The 21786-nt window shown below is 37.7% G+C and overlaps 3 protein-coding genes across 3 annotated transcripts in view; all 3 read left to right on the top strand.

The window, feature by feature from the left end:
* LOC139129573 (hormone-sensitive lipase-like) overlaps nt 1–21786 on the top strand; it is a 377850-nt gene that overhangs the window by 185104 nt on the left and 170960 nt on the right. The gene's annotated exons all lie outside the window — the stretch shown is intronic.
* LOC139127510 (uncharacterized) lies at nt 3386–15652 on the top strand. Its single transcript, XM_070693422.1, has 9 exons — nt 3386–3479; nt 7871–8031; nt 10382–10539; nt 10999–11166; nt 11634–11786; nt 12379–12702; nt 13393–13500; nt 14621–14725; nt 15606–15652. The coding sequence occupies exons 3-9, from the start codon at nt 10410–10412 to the stop codon at nt 15650–15652; spliced, it is 1035 nt and encodes a 344-aa protein (XP_070549523.1). The 5' UTR covers nt 3386–3479; nt 7871–8031; nt 10382–10409.
* LOC139129569 (protein-L-isoaspartate(D-aspartate) O-methyltransferase-like) lies at nt 15612–21707 on the top strand. The gene is made up of 5 exons (XM_070695213.1): nt 15612–16566; nt 18294–18398; nt 18783–18903; nt 19582–19667; nt 20712–21707. Exons 1-5 carry the CDS (start codon nt 16564–16566, stop codon nt 20874–20876), a joined length of 480 nt encoding a protein of 159 aa, XP_070551314.1. The 5' UTR covers nt 15612–16563; the 3' UTR covers nt 20877–21707.

The raw sequence follows: 21786 nt of genomic DNA, 5'->3' as shown, positions 1-21786 counted from the left end.
CTTATATAGCGCACATATCCACAAGTTGTGCTAAAGGCGCTTTATTAGGTCTTTTCGTATTACTCCACCAGACGTGACACTACGTGTGGAAGCCGCAGATACGAACACATCACAATTGAAATCACTTGTATGCTTGCGCCAGTTACGTTGCCTGTCCCTGAAGAGGAGGCTTTTCATTCGGTTGCAAGGTAATCTGCCAAGTTCATTGTCACAGTTTCAAACAAACTCTTCTCCACCCTAAATAGTGTCAGCAAAGCCTGATCTTCTTAATTTTAGAGAAATCTAGGAACCAGTAAAGAGTAGTAACATATTTGAGTGTTTGTGCCTGACATTTAGATTCCGAAAGAGGTCAACCTAACTGACACAATTCTCTATTCATTGAATGGCAAAGAATGCAAAATTTGAACTTTTGTCGATTGCTTTCTATTTGCAAAAATGCCCGTGTCGTCAGAAAGGCATTTGTCTGACTGATTAATATTCTGTATATCTGTTCTAATTTAAATCGAACTGTTCAGCTGTACGTTCACATATGTTCAACCGCAGGGGTAGCTGTGTGCTCGCTCCATGGTTCGACAGGCATAAACTCAAGTGCCATTGTTGACATATAAACTGTTGATAAATTAGCCTCAGCCAAGGACGATTTATTGCTTCCACAGTGTCCAAGTTGTCGTCAGTCGACACCTGTAAGGAATGAAATCATATTTTCTTTGTCTATCTTTTATGAAATTAATTATTCTTTGCGTACATCATCAATAACGTGTCCACTGTACTGGATATCGAGTTGCCTAAGAAAACCTGATGCTAGGCATAATAATATTAATAGTGGGTTCTTATATATAGCGCACATATCCACAAGTTGTGCTCAAGGCGCTTTACAAGTATTATTACCCCTGGTCACTTGACCTAATTTGATGCCACTCAACTCCTTTGGACGCCAACAACAGCTCACATGTGCAACCAAGCAGCGCAGCAGAGTTAAACTCGCACATTGCAACCACTGTCCTTTGAGGCACCCATCAATCCTGGGTAGGGAGAAGCAATGAGGAATAAATTGCCTTGCTCAAGGACACAACATCATAGCCATGCTGGGATTCGAACTCACCATTCCTACATCGTGCGTCCACTGCTCTAGCCACTGGCCCATGATGCCTCCTTTGTAACTGTAACTTGATAGTATTTCCAACATTTGCAAGAAAAATCTCATTATACATAATGTAACATGTAATGTACAAGGCATACCAGTAAGTGTACATGAATCGTGATACATGTTGCCCCTCTTCTCATTTGATATGGCGCTCTGTAATCCCTTGGGACACCTGTAAGATTCGGTGTATAATTACATGAATTGGCAGGCTCCTTGGATAGGCATTCCGGTATATCCCAACAATTGTGTACAGTGATGTGTACATGTCGCTACCTGTCTGTCAAGATTTAAGTCACGTGATTTGTCGATGCAGGCTGCCATAGATTCTATGCAAAGGTGTTACTTTATGAGATTCGTCCTGCAAATATTGGAAATACTGTCCGGTTATACATCGGACTCAAATACACTTTGTTCTGAACACGAGATTGTGAATCATGCATAACAACAACAAAGCTGATAGTAATAGAACCGAATTTTCTAAATATATTTGCGCTCTCCAATCCATAGACGAGCATATCACGGTCTTTTCTAAGAGCACAGTTACTTATAGCAATAAAGCACACCCAGCGACGATATACCGCGAGATTTTGACCAGTTCACGACATATTTGCACGAGCGATAGCGAGTGCACTATATGGAGTGAACTGGTCAAAATCGAGTGGTATACCGTCGCTGGATGTGATTTATTGCTATTATATCATAACAGTATATTGAAATTCTGGCATGGAACGTCAAAAACGGATTTTTGCTCAAGCTGAGAGCTCCACAGTACTGTAGATTTCCCATAATTCATTATGGTTTGTATCCTCGAAGATTCCTGAGTGGTCTATCCTGTCTCCCATGTGTAGACAAATTCACAGACTATTTATCAAAATTTTGAAAACGTACTTTTATGCACTCCTCAATTCTCATTTTAAATGATTTGGAAAATTATGCATAATTGAGAGAGGAGATAGCATTTTTGTAAAATTTGCCACAGATTGTGTCCTCAGCCATACAGAATAATGTGATGGAAAGTAGGGAGACTAGTTACACCTGTTTTATGAAACAAAAGGATATTGATTTTTTGCAATGGAAGTGACAAAAGAAATTTGCATGCTAAGTTTTCTCAGAGAATGACCCCTTCAGTTCATCATAACTTGCTGCCCAAAAAGCAAGGCATTTGTAGTACCTAAAGAATGTGACTTTTATGGTTGTTTAGTGGTTATTTTGAATTTTTCACTGAAATATCTAAACGTACTTTTACTAGATATTATTTAACAATTTTTCTGATGCTGCACATTAGTGCTTACATGCAGAACTGAAAAAGTTTAAGAAAAGTAACCTTCAAGGATACAAATCATAGAGAATTGTGGTTAATTTATTTTACTGTGCATGGTTACTCTCAATGACACATAATGTGCTAGAGTTCTGAAACCCGAAATGCCAAAACGAGAATAAATTTAACTGCCGAAATTCTGACCCTTATATGCCAAAAGGCAAACAGAGAGTATCAATGATATTCGATTGAAAGTAGATCCTGCCAAAGACGGCGAGTGCATGAAACTAAATGATGGACAGTCTGTGATCTTGATGTGTTTTTCTACCCATATACAGGTCAGCAATATTGTAATTTGTCGTATGTGTCCCGAAGTTTTGAAAGAGGGGTTATGTTTATGTTTTGATTGATCGACAATGCTTGAAGCAGACAGTGAACGCACATTTTTTATCAGAATCGCATGCTATCTTTTGCTCAAAAATTACGTGAAGATGGAATCTGCGGTGCAGCAAGGTTGAATTCCTGAAACAGTTATCAATTCGAGTATATTTTTGTCTTTGACGCGCTAAAGACGCATCGGTCTATCCCTTTTTGAAGAAAACATTTGCGTCTGTTCTTCCTTAAATGTCTATTTTTATGCAGAACACGTCTCTCCTTTGACGACAGGTGGCGTGTATCCTCCACCTCGAGTGCCATTTAAACATTCCTTTGTCGTTATTTTCTTGAATATACAAACATGCAGTACCTTGGTCTCGTGACCTTGTCACTTTTGCGTAAACAATTTTATGATAAAGAAGGACTCCAAAACGTGGATGTATTTGTTTGTTTTGATAGTTTTTATTATTCTTTTGAAAAGTGCCCCTTTCCAGGTCATTTTCATTGAAGAAGATCCATATCTGTACTAAAATCCCGATACATTATCTGCGAGCGTTAGCTGGTCTGTCGTATTACTCCACCAGATGTGACACTACCTGTGGAAGCCGCGGATACGAACACATCACAACTCATAATCACTTGTATGCTTGCGCCAGTTACGTTGCCGGTCCCTGAAGAGGAGGCGTCTCATTCGGTTGCAAGGTAATCTGCCAAGTTCATTGTCATATTAGTTATAAACAAACTCTTCTCCACCCTAAGTAGTGTCAGCAAAGCTTGATCTTCTTAATTTTAGTAAAATCTTGGAACCAGTAAAGAGTAGTAAAATATTTGAGTGTTTGTGCCTGTCATTTAGATTCTGAAAGAGGTCAACCCGAAACTGCAACAACTCTCTATTCATTTAATCGCAAAGACTGCAAAATTTGAACTTTTGTCTATTGCTTTCTAGTTGCAAAAATGCCCGCGTCGTCAGAAAGGCATTTGTCTGACTGAATAAAATTATGTATATCTGTTCTAATTTGAATCGAACTGTTCAGCTTTACGTGCACATATATTCAACCGCAGGGGTAGCTGTGTGCTCGCTCCGTGGTTCGACAGGCATACACTCAAGTACTATTGTTGACATATAAACTGTTGATACATTAGCCTCAGCCAAGGAAGATTTATTGCCTACCACAGTGTCCAAGTTGTTGTCAGTCGATGGGGCGACAAAACATTGCACCGTGCTGGGGTCACAGGTCACGGACAGCTTAGAAGGGTATTGGAACAATTTTTGGACTGAGTTTTGTTCATATTCATGGATGGGCGTTAACTTGGATATACCACTGTGTCTGAGAGTCGTCTACGAAGCAAAAGGCATAAGAGATGAGATTACTGAATCCGCATTACCAAGTGTATATACTGTAATACAGAATACATAGCAACCAGTAAAACAGTGTGGCGTGATGACTTTCACTTTCTGTTTCACGAAACGTCCATTATACGCAGACAGATGGTGACCTCACATGCTAATTTACACACTTTCTTCATTCATGGCAACCCAAATTCTGAAAGACCCTCAACTCCCAAATTACCATTAGTGCGTTCAGGTTGTTCATGTTCACCAGGATCTCATGAAGCAAATATTATTTAACAAATCTAGGCTCAGTACGGGCCACACAATATTTAGGTCGTGGGCACTTATCAAGACATAAAAAACTCGTAATTTGATTGGATTCTCACGTATCTTAGGACGTATCGATCATGCACTCGACTTGGGAGAGGGTGATCAAAATCAAAGAAAATAAGTGAAACAAATTTTGATATTTTGTACTTTCGCTGCTTTGCAAAATACATGGGTATGACTTAACACTGGCCCCCGTCGCCTTGCTTTTCTCGCAAGGCTGGCCAATTGACGCGTTCACCTCACCATCTACGCGACTAATACTACAGTATGCTCAAATTTTTAGTTCCTACAATTTGTTTTGATTATTTATGCTCACAGACTAGGAGCATTTCTAATCTGTGGAGAAAATCCGCATGTTACTTAATGCTTCAATAATCTATATCTACATTTTAATACCATTCGACAATGGTGCCATTCGACAGTGGTTGGGAGAAGAAGAGAGAGAGAGAGAGAGAGAGAGGAGAGGAGAGAGAGAGAGAGAGAGAGAGAGAGAGAGAGAGAGAGAGAGAGAGAGAGAGAGAGAGCGCAAGCGCATGAGTATGCAGTTGGGAAGCCAGTGATCACTATCGATCGATCATGAAAGGGTGTAACGGTCCCTAGCAAATATTTCACCATTTTAAACTCTACATGTAGGGGTTGTAATTAAAATATTCGGACTTCAAACTCGTTGCCTTTTAGCGGGAGTGGCTTTGCGTCTGTGCAAGGTCCTTAATATGAATTCCACCTCAACTGGCTAGTGCAGGTGTCACCCCTAACAACCTTATCGGTTCTGTTTACCACCATGCAGGCTTGCATGTATTTCGTACAAGTGTCCTTTGGGCGACCCCCACCGTTAGCTATAAGCAACGATCAAATATTGTCATTTTAACATCTTGTACAGACTATTAAAATTGGTAGAATATTTCTTATCGCACAATGTTTGATCACACATACTCTGTATACCCTCAAAAGATTATTGCACGTGCTTTTGTCAACAGAAATCAACAAGTTATGTTCCTTCTTTAATCATAATATCTAAACATTACATTGAAGTTGAATGAAACCAGGTCAGTGTAATAATGTCAATCTCAAACACTGTATATACAAAACTTATTATAACCATGAACAAGATAAACATTATAGGTATATCCAGATACTCACTTGCTCGCTCTCTGTCTGTCTGTCAGTCTGTCTATCTGTCTGCGTCTCTGTAACACTTAATAAACACGAATCTGTCTGTCTGTCTGTCTGTCTGTCTGTCTGTCTGTCTCTCTCTCTCTCTCTCTCTCTCTCTCTCTCTCTCTCTCTCTCTCTCTCTCTCTCTCTCTCTCTCTCTCTCTCTCTCCATTGACCCCTATGGATCTGATGGTCAATTCTTTTTCAGAGATTTGCGCTCTTCTCGCTCAATCTGATTTGATGCATTTCTATTTTCAGCAAATGTTCTTTCTTGTTCAAGTCCCAATTCGTATTGTAATGCCCAGATTTTAAATTGTCCGCATAAGATGTACATATAAATAATGGTAGATGATATTATAGTTATTGTTTGCAATCCAATTTTGGGTGAGATTATAATTCATTTGGCAATAATAACAGTGAAATTAAACAATGCGTCTGGTGGAAAATGATAGATTTTTTGAGCTGCAACATAAGTTAATGGGAAGAAAAAGAAAATACCATAAGGTTGAGTGCGCCTTTGAACTGAAGATTTAAACTTTTGCCAAAACTCTCCTCGTTGAAACTTTCAACTGTTCTCTCACCAAATCAAAAATGAAAATTAGTTTGGTACTAGAGAAAGAAATTACCGAACATTTGCTGATATTTGAAATTCAAATTGGCCGCCATCCCTGTGGTGACTTTATGGGGAAAATAAAAATTTTAAAATTTTAGAATTGTAAAAAGTTGAGAGTCCGAATATCTGTCCCCGGGGCACATTTTAGCTTTTTAGAACAGAATTCTGCCATCGTTCAATGTACAGGTGGCATCTATGCGCAGATTATCGTAACTACATCGACCATACATACCATCATACGACCCTTGAGCTCTGTCCAGAATCTGTGTCACCATAGGCCGGTTGGGTGTTTGTTCTGTCTCCCACGATCAATAAATAGCGTACCTTGCTCTCCTCTCGAAACCTAACATAGTCTGTGACCCGATGAGGCAGACAATCTCATTTAGAGCCAAGAATTTAATATAATTGACGGAAATATAAAAACAAGCAGGACTTAATTTTTGCAACTACTTCCCCTGTGTGGTTGGACAAAAGCTAGCCTGCGATATTTTCAAGTTGTTGTTCATTTTTTGAACGAAAGCTCGTCTGCCGTATTACTCCGCGCAGACTCTTCAGCGTGTGATGCACGCTTGCTCATCACAACTCCAACGTGTTGTATGCTTGCGCGACTCATATTTGGCTGTTGACCCGGAATCCTCTCATTTAAGTTGCAAGGTAACGTTCCCATTTGTTTTTAAGATTTCAAAAACAATGTCACGAGGACGCACTGGATAATAGGTAGTACTGGACCTATACTTAGAATACGTCGATGTAGACCTAAACATTCGAATATTTGTCTACCAAAACAAAGTGAAAAAAGTGCTATTCCGATAACCCGACCTACCCAATTAGTTTTATCTGCCGACCCTGAACTTTTTAGAGCTACCTAAACGCGGAAGTAAAAAAAAGGAAAGAAAAATCCAAATAAAATCACACGTTCGTTACCTCGCATATGATTTTTGCTTTGACAATGATGTCTTTCATGTTTTTATTCTTTTATATGCTGTAAAACTTTTTTCTCGAAAAATTTAGCAAGTGTCTGATCGCCCGAAACCCCTGAAAAATGCATATTTAAAAACAAAATTATTTGGAAAAAATCTTTTTGCCTACCAACCCTATTTTTGAAAACCATGTTATCGGAACAGGGCAATTAATTTCTGGCCTAACGTAAAGTAGGACCCTTTTTGTATTTTTAAAAATATATGCTAATATACTGCCTAATTCCTCTTAATTTTATTGTATCGACCACAGATTCCCTTCAATGTTTCCAGGTGATGAAATATTTTACACAAGAAGCAGAATGTACGATTGTTTGTCCTAATTGGTTCTGAATAGAACCAAACAATTTAGTCCTACGTATGTATTATGCTGAACACAAGCATTCAGATGTGATTGATGGGTGACCCGACATACTTCATTTATGGTCCCAGTCAGGATAGATTTACTGCTGTGGTCTTTGGTGACCCTACAATGGCGAACTAGTTCACCAGAACATGTGAAAGAACACATTTTTCATTTACTTCTTCTTTCGAGGTAGTGCAACATAGAAAAGGTATGAAAATCGGAAATATAAATGGGAATGGGTTGACGATAAAGAATTTAGGGGACAAAATCACTGAATTTCTCTTTAAATGGTCATTGCAACCGATTCGAGTATCTCTGCAACTACTTGCACTTCCACAGCTAGCTCTCTGCCCCGCTTGGCTTCTCGTCTGTACTGCGACACACCCCTCATCGTAGTCGGCTTCCCGTCATACAAGGCTACAACACCAAGCATAGCAACCAGCGCCCATTCTTTCATGACGCTTGACTAACGCCTACCTTACAGAAGAGAACACACTGAGGTACTTGATATTTTTCGTGTAATAGTAAATCATATACCCTAGTATGAAATTTATTCTGACTAAATGCTAATCAGTAAGTATAAATCCAACAAAAAATCTTTAGTTTGCAAGGGTGTTCAATGTTGTAAATGTGTGCGTGTTAATCATTAGCTTGTCATGGCTGTAAGCTTTACGTGCTGTAAAGAAGCCAGCGTCTAACTGCATGGTCACTCAGAACGATGAAAGAAGGTGTAAGCTTTGAAAATTCATTGAAGATAGTCACTTTCCGTGACGAAAAGGGCGCGGTTACATCGCACTGACCCACAATTGTAAAAACAATCCTTGTTTTTTGCTCCTACACTGATTAACATGTCAATCTATTGCTTCAAGTTTTTCAGGGCATTTGACAATTTACATTCTCCAAAATTCAAAGCTCACTTCCAAACCCTTTGTACTGTCCAGCTAGATACCTAACTGCGCATGCTCAAATGAATTGAGCCAATGAACTCAAGCCACACTGAGGGCGAGTGATCCGGCCTCAAAATATATTTCACGTTAGACTGACCACGTAGCGTTCTTCAGTGCCGCTGATTTCACCCAAAAATTTTGACATGATTATTGAAAGAGGAGGAAAGGCCTGATGATTTCAAAATTATGCAGCTGTTTTAAAACGAACCAACAATCGCTCGAATCATCTGCATGTGAACAGAAGGTCAACGGTGTATTCAGTTGATTCTGGCAAATGCTGAGACAGAACTATATTTTAACATTGTAAGAACATTTCATTACCTTTCGGATGTAAAGAGGTCGCTTGAAAGCGTTCGGATAGTTAGCCTCTCTAAAGTAAATACTAAATTTTCTTTGCATTTGGTGAACTTACATCGGTAGATATCTAGTGCAAGATAAGGCAATAAAAGTGGAAGGTAAAATACAACTATGTCATATTCTCCAGTTTCGGTGGTTTGGTTTCAACTTAAAATTTATTTCAGAACAGAAGGGCATTGTACTCGCTTGAAAGTAATCTTTGTAAACTGGCTGGATTAGAACCAGACATTGCAGTTCGGGTTTTTAGTCTATGGCAGTGCAGTATGGGTAACACACAACTCTTTAAATGTGGAAAAGATTCATCATGGATCGAGTTTATTTCAGGAGTACGTACAACTGTTATAAACTATGCAGCAAGGGGTGAACTAGGGAGACACCCTTTTTAGAATACATATTTATATGCAAATCATTCATTTTTGGTTTAAATGTATTTAATAATTAAAGATTGTTATAGATACCAATATCATAGGGCAGGAAAAGGGGATACTTGCTGGGGACTTTTTGTAAAAAAATTATTATGTAAATTTGGATTTGAAGATGTATGGGCCAATCAGTATTCAGTTAACAATAAACTTTTTATTACAATTTAAACAAAGATATTCAGACATATCTATTCAGGATTGTCACGCTGAAGTTACTGATAGTTAAAAAATAACAATTTACAATAAATTTAAGAATACTTTGACATGTGAGAAGTATTTAAGTTGTATCAATGATACCATCTATAGACTAGCCATGTCTAGATTTAGATTGTCATCATGACCTTAATATTTAAGAAGGAAGAAAACATGGAATTCCATATGAACAGAGACTGTGCCCATTTCAATGTAGCTCTCTATTGAGGATGAATTGCATTTTATTTTAGTTCGCCAAACTATCAAAACATGAGTGAAAGATTTATTCCAAAATTTTGCTACTCCCCAGCATGTGAATGGAAATGCATTCTGCTCTTTAAACAGATAAGTCACACACATTAGATGATCTTGGTAGATACCTTTTTATTCCTTAAAAAACGACAACAGCTTTTAAACGATATTACTGAGTCTGTTACAGCTTAGACAAAATCTCAAATGACTGTAAACTTTTGAAACTGCCGTGTTGTAGTCGAAGTCTGTGGCCTATTATAATACCGAATGATGTTGATGATATCATTGACAAATTGATCTAAAGAGAACAAACTATGGTGAAATAAATTTGAAGTGTAAAGATTTGCAACGAAAATGTTTTGCATCCACGCCGCTTTTACATAAAATATTTATATTAATGAATACTGAAAACATTGTTGCGTTGGATAGGGGAGGACTGGGGATCGTTAGAAAGCCCCGTCAACTCCGATAAACTAGCGCAAGTTGAGCCTGTCAAAAACTTCACAAACTCTAATCATACGTGTGTAGCATTTGTCATGTTGATTAAACTGTCAATTGACGAATCAGGCTCTATTGTTGTTACTCATGTCATATGTGGCATAGTAACAGTTAGTCACAACTCTGTAGCCCATACACAGCACGCACTAGATGGTCTGATAAAGCATGTCATTTCCTTTCAGAATCTGCTGCCCTGGATGACGAGCAAAGATGTCGAAGGAAGGCGCTGAACAAATCATGATATCCTACAACTGGGAACACCAAGAAGAGGTGAAAGAGATCAAAGATGCACTGGAAGAGAGAGGGTATAGGATATGGATAGATCTACACAATATGAAAGGTAGATACTTGTCAAGGGTTGGAATGGGCACAAGCAAAGAGAGCCAGGCGGTTTCCACAAAAATCCTGGCATATTTGTCATTTAGTTGGTGTGTCTATGTACAAATAATAATGTCAGAACCGAAATTTCGATGGATGCAAATTTGTTTTAATTCACTTGACCCTAGAAAAGATTATAATCTCATTGAAGTCGAAAAACTCACTTTTTCGCATCCCGAACAGTACTGCACTGGGCCTAGCAGGGAATGGTTCCTCTGATTTGTCGTAAAATTGCCACATGTTTTACATTCCGACCTCGGTGAAAATAGAATGATGCGTAGATTTTAAATGTAGTCAAGGTTATGAAGTACGAACATGCCAGTACGAACAACATTGTGACGATATGCGACGTCTCGGTGGGTCTTCTTGTTTACCGTGTAAATGGTTTCATGTTTTAAATAACATGGTTTCATGTTCTCAGGTGATATCAACAAAGCAATGGCTGAGGGTGTTGAAAAATCAAGAGTTATATTAGTGTGCGTTACGGAAGCCTACAAAGATTCTTACAACTGTAACAAAGAAGTGAGCTATGCCGACACCATTCGGAAAAGTATCATCCCTCTGAAACTTGAAAAAGATGTCAAATTCGGTAAGTTATAGCGAGGTTACATCTGATGACGTAATATATTGCGCAAGAGACATACAGAAAACAATAAACCCGGATTCCAATAAAGCAAAAAAATTAGATAAAATAAATAAATAAACAAACAAAAACTGATTACAAGGAAACGGTGAATCCAGTTTGAACTTTTCTTTCACAATGAATGCTATGACTAAAACGATTCTTAATTTTGCTGAGAAAGATTTACAGTTGACGTTTAATTGTTCGTTCAAGTATAAAACACTGTCACAGCAAAATAAGAAACATAATCTCAATTTCCAAAATTAATTTATGCCAAAGGTGTATTAGAGAGCAATCCTCAAATATGCAAATCAACTTAAAATGAGCCATTCTAAAAGGAGGATACTCATTGGTCTAAAATCTTTGATGCCAGATCACAAAATGATAACAAGATATTTACATTCCTAATGTATGTATATCAATTTGATTATCAGACGGCTGGATAGGACCTGTGATCGGGAGTAAACTGTGGTTTGATTTCTCTAATTTCAAGTATTTCAAAGAGTCCATCAACGGTGTGGATAAGGAGCTCAGAGCTCTGGGAGTGAAAAGATATGGCAACGCCCCGAGTTCAGACATGGACCGGCGTAAGTTTAACAGTCGTTGACGTCAGAGTTATGAATTTGGTTGACTTTTACACTATCAACCACGTCGTTCTTTGAGAATGGTTTTTGCCGATCTACTTTAAACACGATTGGAACTAATTTGGGATATTTATTTATTCGGAAATTTATTTATTTATTCGGAAATCCTACGGGATCAAGTCCCATTTACAGGTTCCTCAAAAGATAATTGGATAGTGAAGTAATGTCGATTTAATCTTCAAATGTAAGCTGATCTGCTTTTCTTTTTAAGTAATACACTTGTTTTTATGAGTAATTTGTAATATTGCAACATTTAGCTTTACTTCACCTAACATTTTTGAGAAAGTTGAAAAATATGAAGATCCAATTATCCCAAATTAGTTCCAATTGTGTTTGTATCCAATAGAGTTTCCAGAGCATGTGTGCTGAAGGTTACGTTATTTAAACTCTAACCCACATGACAGAAGCGTTTACTTTCGCATCAATTAAATACGGTTTTTGTTTTGTTGTCTCAAGTAACATTTTTCGCCTTTACGAATCATTTTTATACACTATCATGGTAATTAAAGAGGAAAACATTGACCATTTTGTCCAGCATTACATACTCTTCGAGTGGACGGAGTGTGTAACTGGCTCAAGGGCCTCGATATCGACGACGCCACCATCACGATTTTTCGCAACAATTGCGTCACCGGAGACGACCTGCAGCACATTACACAGGAGGAGTTAGTCGACGACTTCGAGGTGCGGAAGTTTGTCGCGAAGAAAATCTTGAGGAATCGCGACAAGAGTTTGGCAAAAGCGTCGCCTAGTGTGGTCAAGCCCGAGAGCAAATCACCTACGGCTGGAAGTGCCGGTACCAGCGCCACTGCAAGGACAGCTACGCCGACGAGAGTGTCACACACCGTACAGGTTAAGGGTAGGTTACACTGTGTTCCGGTGTACGTTCACATCGTACGTCTAACCATTGAATATCGAATGCAAGGAGGCACTGATAAATTACAATGTGAGATTATGGGGATAATGATCAACCTATTAAATGTTTACACAACATAACGAGAAATACAATATCCATACGGCAACCGTTTAAATATAGCATCTCAAGTTAAAAGAGGACAGACTAGTTAGGGAAATTTGAAGAAATGGATTTCTTGAGTACAGGCAGCATATGCAAGGTCAATAATAATTTTAAACTATCGATTTTTTAAACATACATCAAAAAATTACATGCAAAGACGAGGAACGTGCATATGGCTGATATGGCAGTACACTGCCTGACCTCACCAAAGCGACAGAATGCGCATGCGCCGTATGCTGGAGCCTCGCACTCAATGCAATGTGAACAAATTAACACTTTTCAGACTTTTACAATTTCATCATGGGATGGTGAACAGCAATGCCTAAACTGGTCGTAATATGTACTTAACGAATAGCTATTGGAAGGCATTTGGTCAAAATTTGGAAAAAAAACTGCAGAACGAAATTTATGTAAAACGTCTTTGCAGACTTGTGACGGAGAGAGAGAGAGAGAGAGAGAGAGAGAGAGAGAGAGAGAGAGAGAGACAGCACACTTTAACTCCTACTCGTATTTTTGTGCACACATACGCAGCCGCGGAGGCACCAGCACCACCAAGGCCTCCAAAACCAATAGCAACGCCATCAACGACACAACGTTTCCATGGACCAGGTCACCAGTCTCTTGTGGACAATCTCATGGGTGAGCCAGTTTCATCTATTCCACTTGATTTTTGTTTAAAACTTGCAGTAAATACGAGTGCCTGATAACCATACAGGTACTATTGTGTTGCATCAAATATGTCGTTCTTGCAACCAACATGTACTTAAGGGTGCTCGACGTTTACTGATATCAAAGCAGAGCAGAGAACACTCCCACCAGGAGTGGAGGTTTACACCACTGTCAAAACATGCGAAATCTATCACATAAAATACAAAAGACTGAAAGGAAACGATATAAAAGGGCCAGTAGCTGTATCCTTTTACGATGTTTTTTTCATATTTTTTTAATTTTAATATCAACTACATTTCTTGAACATGATTGGAACTAATTTGGGATAATTGGATTTACTTATTTTTCAAATTTCTCAAAAGTGTTGGGTGCCATATAGATGAGTGTTGCAATATTGCAAATTACTCATTAAAACAAGTGTGTCATATATTAAGAAAAGCAGATGAGATTTCATTTGTAGATGAAATCGACATTACTTCACCATCCAACTATCCAAATTTAATAGTTCAACTCCATTTCTTTATCTACTACCAAAACCATGTTGAGACAGTAAGACAGTATTCAGCTTGTCCTCAGAGCCTCATCATGTGATGACTGCTTTGCGATTGTTGACAAGTGAATTCTTGTCCGGACTGGAAGTCAAATGTACACAAATACGGTGCATTTTACATATATTTACGCTGAGTTGACAAGCTATTTATAGGTGTTTTAAAATTCTAAGAGCAAAAACCGTGGTTGGTATATACAAAACAAAACAACGTGAAAAAAGTCATTGAAAGTGACTGTACTGTGCTTGTAACGTTCAGAGCAGAATTCAAATTCAAACTTTAAGCTTGGTATATATCCTGGTCTTGGTAAAGAAAATTTCGGGTCATGGAAACATCTACCACAGAAACATCTCATTGCGTTAAGAGACGTAAATATTGTGAAAACTTGGAAGGTGTTAAGGTTTTCCCATTATCTACAGCTGCTTACAGTGTATGTAAAGTAGGATCATTGAAAAACTCTGATAAAGCTCGTCTGCGACACAAATATTAACCTAGTAAAATAGTTGTGTTACTAATATGTATTATTCATATTTTTTACACAGAAAAGGGTCTTATCAAACAAATAAGAGTATACAAAGCGATGCTGGCCGTTGACAGAGGGGACTTTTCAATGAACAACCCGTACGAAGATCGTCCACAATCACTCGGTAAGAAGTTGTAATGCCTGTTTAATCATTGTTTCACAGTATACATTACCATTAAAGTAGTATGTGCCTTAAAATTGAAAAACTTTACCTTTTGCTCAAACATCATAAATGAAACTTTTAACCGTTGTCTTACCAAATCAACAATATAATTCAAAGGTCCAAGAGCAAATTTTGTCACTAGAGAAATAAAATACAATACATTTGCTGACATTTAACATTCAAAATGGCCGCTGCCACCCCCGTTAACTTTACGATTAAAAGTAATATTTGCGATTTTCTAAAATTTAAGAATTTGAAAATTCTAATACCCAGAGAGCTTAAAATGAGCTTCAACAAATGCTAGACCAGCAGAGAATTGCAAAAAACCCAGAGTTCTAAATATCTGTCCCCGAGGTGCATTCAAAAGGGCAAGTAGCTGGAACTTTTTCAATGAATATTTTCACTGTATTCGTTTTGCATGTCAATTGCGATTATGCGTTCTCTGCAAAACATGTTTAAACACCGACCATTTATCTTAGCAACACATCGTCTGTAGATGTAAAGTGTTCTGTTATTGTTTACATTTGGATTCTAGCCTGACCATCATTCACAAAAATGCAGTTTACGCATGTACATATTGAGTTGACAACCTGAATACTGTATCTATCGACATGCTTTGGGACAACACTTTGTAGTTGGCATCAAAAACAACAGTTAATATGTTGAATGAACAAACGCAAAGCTAAAAGCCAAACAAACAAATGAAGCATTAAACAAAACACAGGAAGCACTTAAAGAGTCATGATCTACTGTGCTTTCACAACTGTTAACCTTTCCACTGAAGTTATCTTTTTTTTTTCTTCAAAGAACATAAAGCAAGTAATGTATTCTCTTTCTGCAGGATATCCCGGGTGTGAACATCAGCGCACCGCACATGGACGATACTGAAGTTGGACTCAGTTTCGGATTCGGTTTCGGATTCGGTTTCGGATTCGGTTTCGGATTCGATTAACTGAGATTAGTTTTATATTTCCAGCTTAATTTATTATTTTTTCCAAGGATATGTTAACTACTGATGCACAAGGAGATATTTTAACTAGATCACCTTACTGCACATGTAGCATGTATTTCATGACATTATTGTTGCGCACATAATCATAATTTATACAATTTAAAAAACAAAATACTTTTGGCAGTAGAGCAAGAAACTATAGTGCATGAATACACCAGACAAAACTGCTGAAAAACTAGTCAAAAGTTACAACTTATGAGCAATAATGGGCATTATGCAGTTTAGACTATTCAATGCAATCTTTATTATACAACCTATTAACTGATAGTTTAGTCCTGCAGTTTAGTATTGTACATTCAAAATGAAATCTATGTAGAACAACATCAACCAAAACATCAAAGTAATACAACACATTAGCATTACACCACGTGACACACATTGTGACATATAAAGAAATTAAAGTATAAATTGTTTTTGTAAACGTTTTCCTTGCTCGACACTTCCTTTCGACTTCGAATTGAAGTGCTTTGGAGTTTTCTGTAATTTCTATTTTTTACCTATTTTAATTGTGAACATGCACAGAATTTATGCTTTAAAATATATACTACATTTGCCAGCAGGTAATCCAGTAAAAACTTGTTCTTATTTTCACTTCTTCTAGTCTGATTGGATTTATTATAGCTGAAAAGAGTCTAGCGAAAGTAACGAAAATAAATTTCCAGTGAAAATAAAGGATTCCACAGTATAATTAAATTTGCTGAAAATTCAAAATTTCTTTCAGTCACTCGAATCCGAAACCGAATCCGAAACGAATCCGAAACCGAGTCTAACTTCAGCATCGTCGCACATGGTAAGTTTTTTGATTGAGCGCCACCTACGTTCGATCTTTTCTATGATGAAGGGTAGTCCGGTTCCATGACCCATTTCAACCGCTGGCTGCGCTACTAACGAAAATAGGCTCAGGTATGGGCTAACGTTTCAGTCAAAATTTTGACTGCATATTAATGAGCACAGTCACCTGACAAGATCATGTGATCAGCACATCTGTACAGTGTTAAGCTCGGAAATTAGATGACGAAACATCGAACGTTGAAGTTGTTTGTATGGCTTCACTTTTAAATCTCCGACTCCGTTCTTCTATGATGGTATTCAGTGGCAAAATGACGATTATCGTCTATTATTTTGTTCTCAGACGTGACCTGGTGACAATGGTGACAGACTATCTGTCCCTCCTTTCGAATGTACTCGCAGCAACTCAAAAATAAATGATTTACCATTTTTCACTCAATGTTGACATATGATGCTTTGTTCGGGAAACTAGGGAGGTAAAATGACACCATGGGCAAACGAAATCCAAATTTGAAGGTAACTCCAAATTGGAAATAAATTCAATGCAATCACTGCACTCGTACTATTGACCAGTGATAGCCATTCTTACAATAGTCCATACCTGACCCTATTTTCGTTAACAGCGCAGCCAGCGGTAGAAATGGGGCAGTGAACCAGACTATGATGAAGAGAAGACCATGTCGATCATCCTCGTGAGAATAACGTTCGAAACACTTAATATTTAAGCAAACTCCGTTTATTTTGACGCTAATTTTGGATCGCATAGTTTGTTCACATGATCTTAAAAGGAAAGTACCTGTAACATTTGATTTTCCCGTTGTTTTAGAATTTGTATTTTGAATGCCAACAACAGTTTCTTGCCTTGGTACTCCAGGGCTCTCAGAAGCATGTCGCGAGATAAACAATATTTATCTTGTAAGCTGAGCCAGTCCATGTATACACGTACGGTGATAAGAAAATTCTGGTCTCGACAAGAAATAATGTAAACAATAATAACAATGCATTCTACACTATAAACCTAATGTTGATAAGATAAATAGTTGGTTTTTCGATATGCTGTTGGACGAGAACAAGAATTACAATGGCCAATTCAAACAAATAGAGAAAGAAATCATTAAAAACGTACATCTACTGGCTCTTTAAGGCTCATCAAATGATTGCTTGTGAATGAAATACTTGAACTGTAAGCAAGCACCCATTCACGTACGAATATTAATAATTTTGCTTTTGTTCAGGCTACAAGACACCGGTATTAAATACCGTAAGTTTAAAGACCACATTCGAACACATCACATGACGCAAAAAGTCATGACGTTGAATACTGAAAATTGTTTTCCTAACATTTTGTAATTTTTCATTTTATCTCGTTCGATACATCTTTGCCTCTATCAAGTGTACTAATAGGATGCAATTTTGTAAGGATTTCAATTGCCATCAATTATAATAAAACAGGAATGCGGCCGTTAATTTTAGTATAAGCTAAACTAGAAACTTATAAGAAGTCTCACCCCAGCATGATTTGTTTTTGCTGAAAGAGCGATTGGGCATCTAGAATTTATACTCACGAAACGGAACATTGAGTGGAAAATCTGTTTGAACTCACACTGAACGATTGGATTTAGTAGTAGCAGTGTTTTATCAAATAATGAAAAAAGTGCAGTACACAATTCTAGCTCTACGAGGATTCATATGTAAGAAACATTAATAAAATGTGATTTTTTTTCTCAGCATGCCCACACTCTTGAATTACTGTGTGATAATTTAAAAGAAGGTTGTACAGCCTTAGATGTGGGTTCTGCAAGTGCGTACCTGACAACTTGTATGGCGGTCATGGTGAGTTTTCAAAGTCAGACACTATCTATCAGAACTGTAATGCAAAAGTAACCCTTAAATCTATCGTGATCGATTCCATACTGTGAAACCCTTTGTAACTTTAGTCCCACCACGTCTTTTTGGTTGTTGCGTTGTCATTTCCCAACACTCCATCACATCCACGGAAGTAGTACGGCTTCGGATTGCAGCAAACTTGACCTATTAGCAAACGTGTAAAAGTCACAAGTTGTAACGTGTCTTAGCAACCACATGGTTATAGACGTCTATGTGTTAATCGAAGAAATACTGCACCAATGGAATCACAGACAACGGAGACGCAGGGGAAATAATTATTTTAGAACTACACTGAACGGAAAATTATTGGATAGACTTTTTCCCTTCTAGGTTGGTGAAACTGGCAAAGCTGTCGGAATTGATTTGCTGGAAGATTTGGTAGAAGATTCTAAGAATTTTGTCAGAAAGTCTCATAAAGACTTACTGGATACCAAGAGACTGAGACTCGTCTGTGAGTAATTTGTTAAAACATTCAATAAGCCAATATCAATAATATTTCAATGCAGATTAATCTTACGTTGCCACCGTGTCCGTGTTCATGTTTGTCTTTCCACGAAAAAAAGAAAAGAAAAAAAACAAAAAAACAAACAGCTTATCACCTGTCAACAGAAGATGAAGTCATTTATGTGGCACGCCGATATCAGTTACACCGTACAAATAAGTTTCAGAGCTTGGAACAAATTTGCTGTAGTACCTGATAACTGATATTCCCTTTTTCAAGGTATAGTTCTACACTTGAAAGCTGATTTTTAGTTACACTTCCTCGCAGTTTGTTTTAACTTAGTATTATAACATGTAATCGCATAAGATACGAATATTGAATATTATAATTTTACGTATGACTCACAACTGTTATTGTATGATACGAACTTGTATTGTTTTTTAGAATAGTCTTATTTTCCCTCAAAAATAAGCAACGTTGCATTGCCCTGAGAGTGTCATATCTTCATTTACAACGATTCGAAAAATACCTAAAAGGCAATCAATTAGCACCGTACTTACTTTCGTCTCAGATGCAAAGAAAGGTAAAACGAGCGTTTAGAACAAGTTTGACAATAGTGGTGATAGTGAGCCGAGGTATCTTTCGTTCAAAGCTTACTTAACTTAACGTGTGTTTTCCTTTCTGAAGCTGGTGATGGAAGGTTTGGATACGCACCAAGAGCCCCGTATGATGCCATTCATATTGGTGAAGCCTCAGAAACAGTCCCTAAAGAAGTAAGTCTCTCTTTGTGTGAATATTTTTATTTTCATTCTGCAACGTTTGCTAGCATCTATCCGATTTACGCACATGAGTGTTCAGGACATCACTTCACCAACCATGATGACCTGTGATTCTGATATTACAAGGTAGTATCATTTAAAAGTAAGAGGGTCATTTTTGCATGTTTATGAGTATTCATTGCAGATTGTCGCCCTATTGTAAAATGACAAAAGGCATGGCCAAAGTCGTAAATAAATGTTGTTATTGGAAGTCGATCTGAATGTTTAACTCTTTGATAGAAGGTACTCGAAGAAGAAACATGTAGGACTTTTTTAATCTTCTTGTTACACTAAACATTTGAATAAAAAAAATTGGGAAATGAATAGTGTTGCTCTCACGGCATTGCACTAATAGGATCATGAACATAATATTTCTCTGGTGTCGGACAACATGTTCCGTTGAAGCACTCTTGATGAAACAAAATTGAAGCAGCACATTTCGGATTGACCTATCAGCCTCGAATATGCTACAGATCGCAGACAAATGAGGCCTGACTTCTCTGAATTAAAAACGTATTGGTAACCTTGAAGACATGTCAGCGTTTTTGGAGAGAGAACGATAATAGAGTTTCATACAGATTGCAACATTCACTGAATGTTGCAATATTTAAATCAATTTGGTATACGCGAAGACAATAATTCCTGATTGAAGAGCTTATTAAACGCATTTCTTTTGGGTCGAATTATGCTTTATGGCATAACAATGTGCAATACTTCAGTAGCTATTCCTATACATGCACCCTGATTGATATTTCAACCCCAACGTATCGGTACAGATTGTCTTAGGAACCGGCCTTTAGATAGCTTGTGGTAAAATGAAAATACCCATGTAAAGAAACAAATCTGCACAGCAAAATTGCTAACAAAATGTATTGCAGCATCACTAGCTTTTTAGAAAACAAAATGACCACATAACTGTGCGCTGTCAGAGTATGAAATACAGGATGACATCCTCATCATTCCCCCCTGATATCTAATGGTCCATCCCTTATTTTTCAGCTCCTTGACCAGCTTAAACCTGGAGGAAGACTGATTATCCCTGTCGGGCCCAAGGGAGGCAGTCAGAAGTTACAACAAATAGACAAACTGAAAGATGGTACAATAAAGAAGACGGACCTAATGGGCGTGATCTATGGCTCTTTGGAAGCACCACAGTTCAAATAGCAGTTCTTGTTGTTAAACAAGTAAATCGTGTTTCTAATGAAGGACATATAGTCTAATACATACAAACATCACATCGTCGAAATTGCTTCATCTCATACTCATCATTGAAAATCGTGGCATTGGAGCACTCCAAGTCATGGAACCTGCCTCCCATGTTTCAAAGCCATAGCCAAATTGAACTCTAATCAGGACAATTGTGATTTCCATACCTTATACCGTCCCAGGAACAATGCAGCACATAATCTTCATTCTGCATGCACGAAGGGGGCCTCTAGGCTGTCAAAGTTAATCTTTACAAGATGCTATTTTGCCTTTTTAAATCGTTCCTCCCAGGTGATAGTTTTATGTCTTCCCTTTTGATCGTTTGTAGTAAAGAATATTGTAAAACTATTTCCTTTCTGTGCAAATATACTGTTCACCCCCAGTGTCTCATAAAGAGGACCATACTCACTATTGATACCGTCTGATTTGGGCCAGACCATTGTGGTGAAGGGGTTAATTCAAATAATAGATATTCATTTCTCCAGTAAACATTTTAGACGGTGACAACCTAACACCTTGCGTATCAACGGCAGTGAATGCAATATCGCTTGCAATATCGTCAAGGTGTCAAAACAATCTGCAATTCTTTATATCCTTCTCCTAAACACTTCAACAGTCCCGATAGTCAGCGTCAGTCGTGGACAAGACATTTCTCTGATATTTCATTTTCTGCTGTGCATTTTATACATTTCATGCTTAACATTCTATTGAACTGATTTTGGGGATTCGAAGTGTCACTAGTTTCACATTCACATGAACAAATAAATAAACGTAAGATACACAATCTGCCATCATCCATTTCAGGTAACATTATTTTAACTGATTGGGTACAAGACTTGAACCCGAAGAGCAGTCTGAGTAACCGGCA

This window comes from Ptychodera flava, chromosome 3 (genome assembly GCF_041260155.1).
Source record: "Ptychodera flava strain L36383 chromosome 3, AS_Pfla_20210202, whole genome shotgun sequence".
Lineage (NCBI taxonomy): Eukaryota > Metazoa > Hemichordata > Enteropneusta > Ptychoderidae > Ptychodera > Ptychodera flava.
Note: the sequence above shows the minus strand (reverse complement) of the source record. Positions and strands in the feature narration are given on the sequence as shown.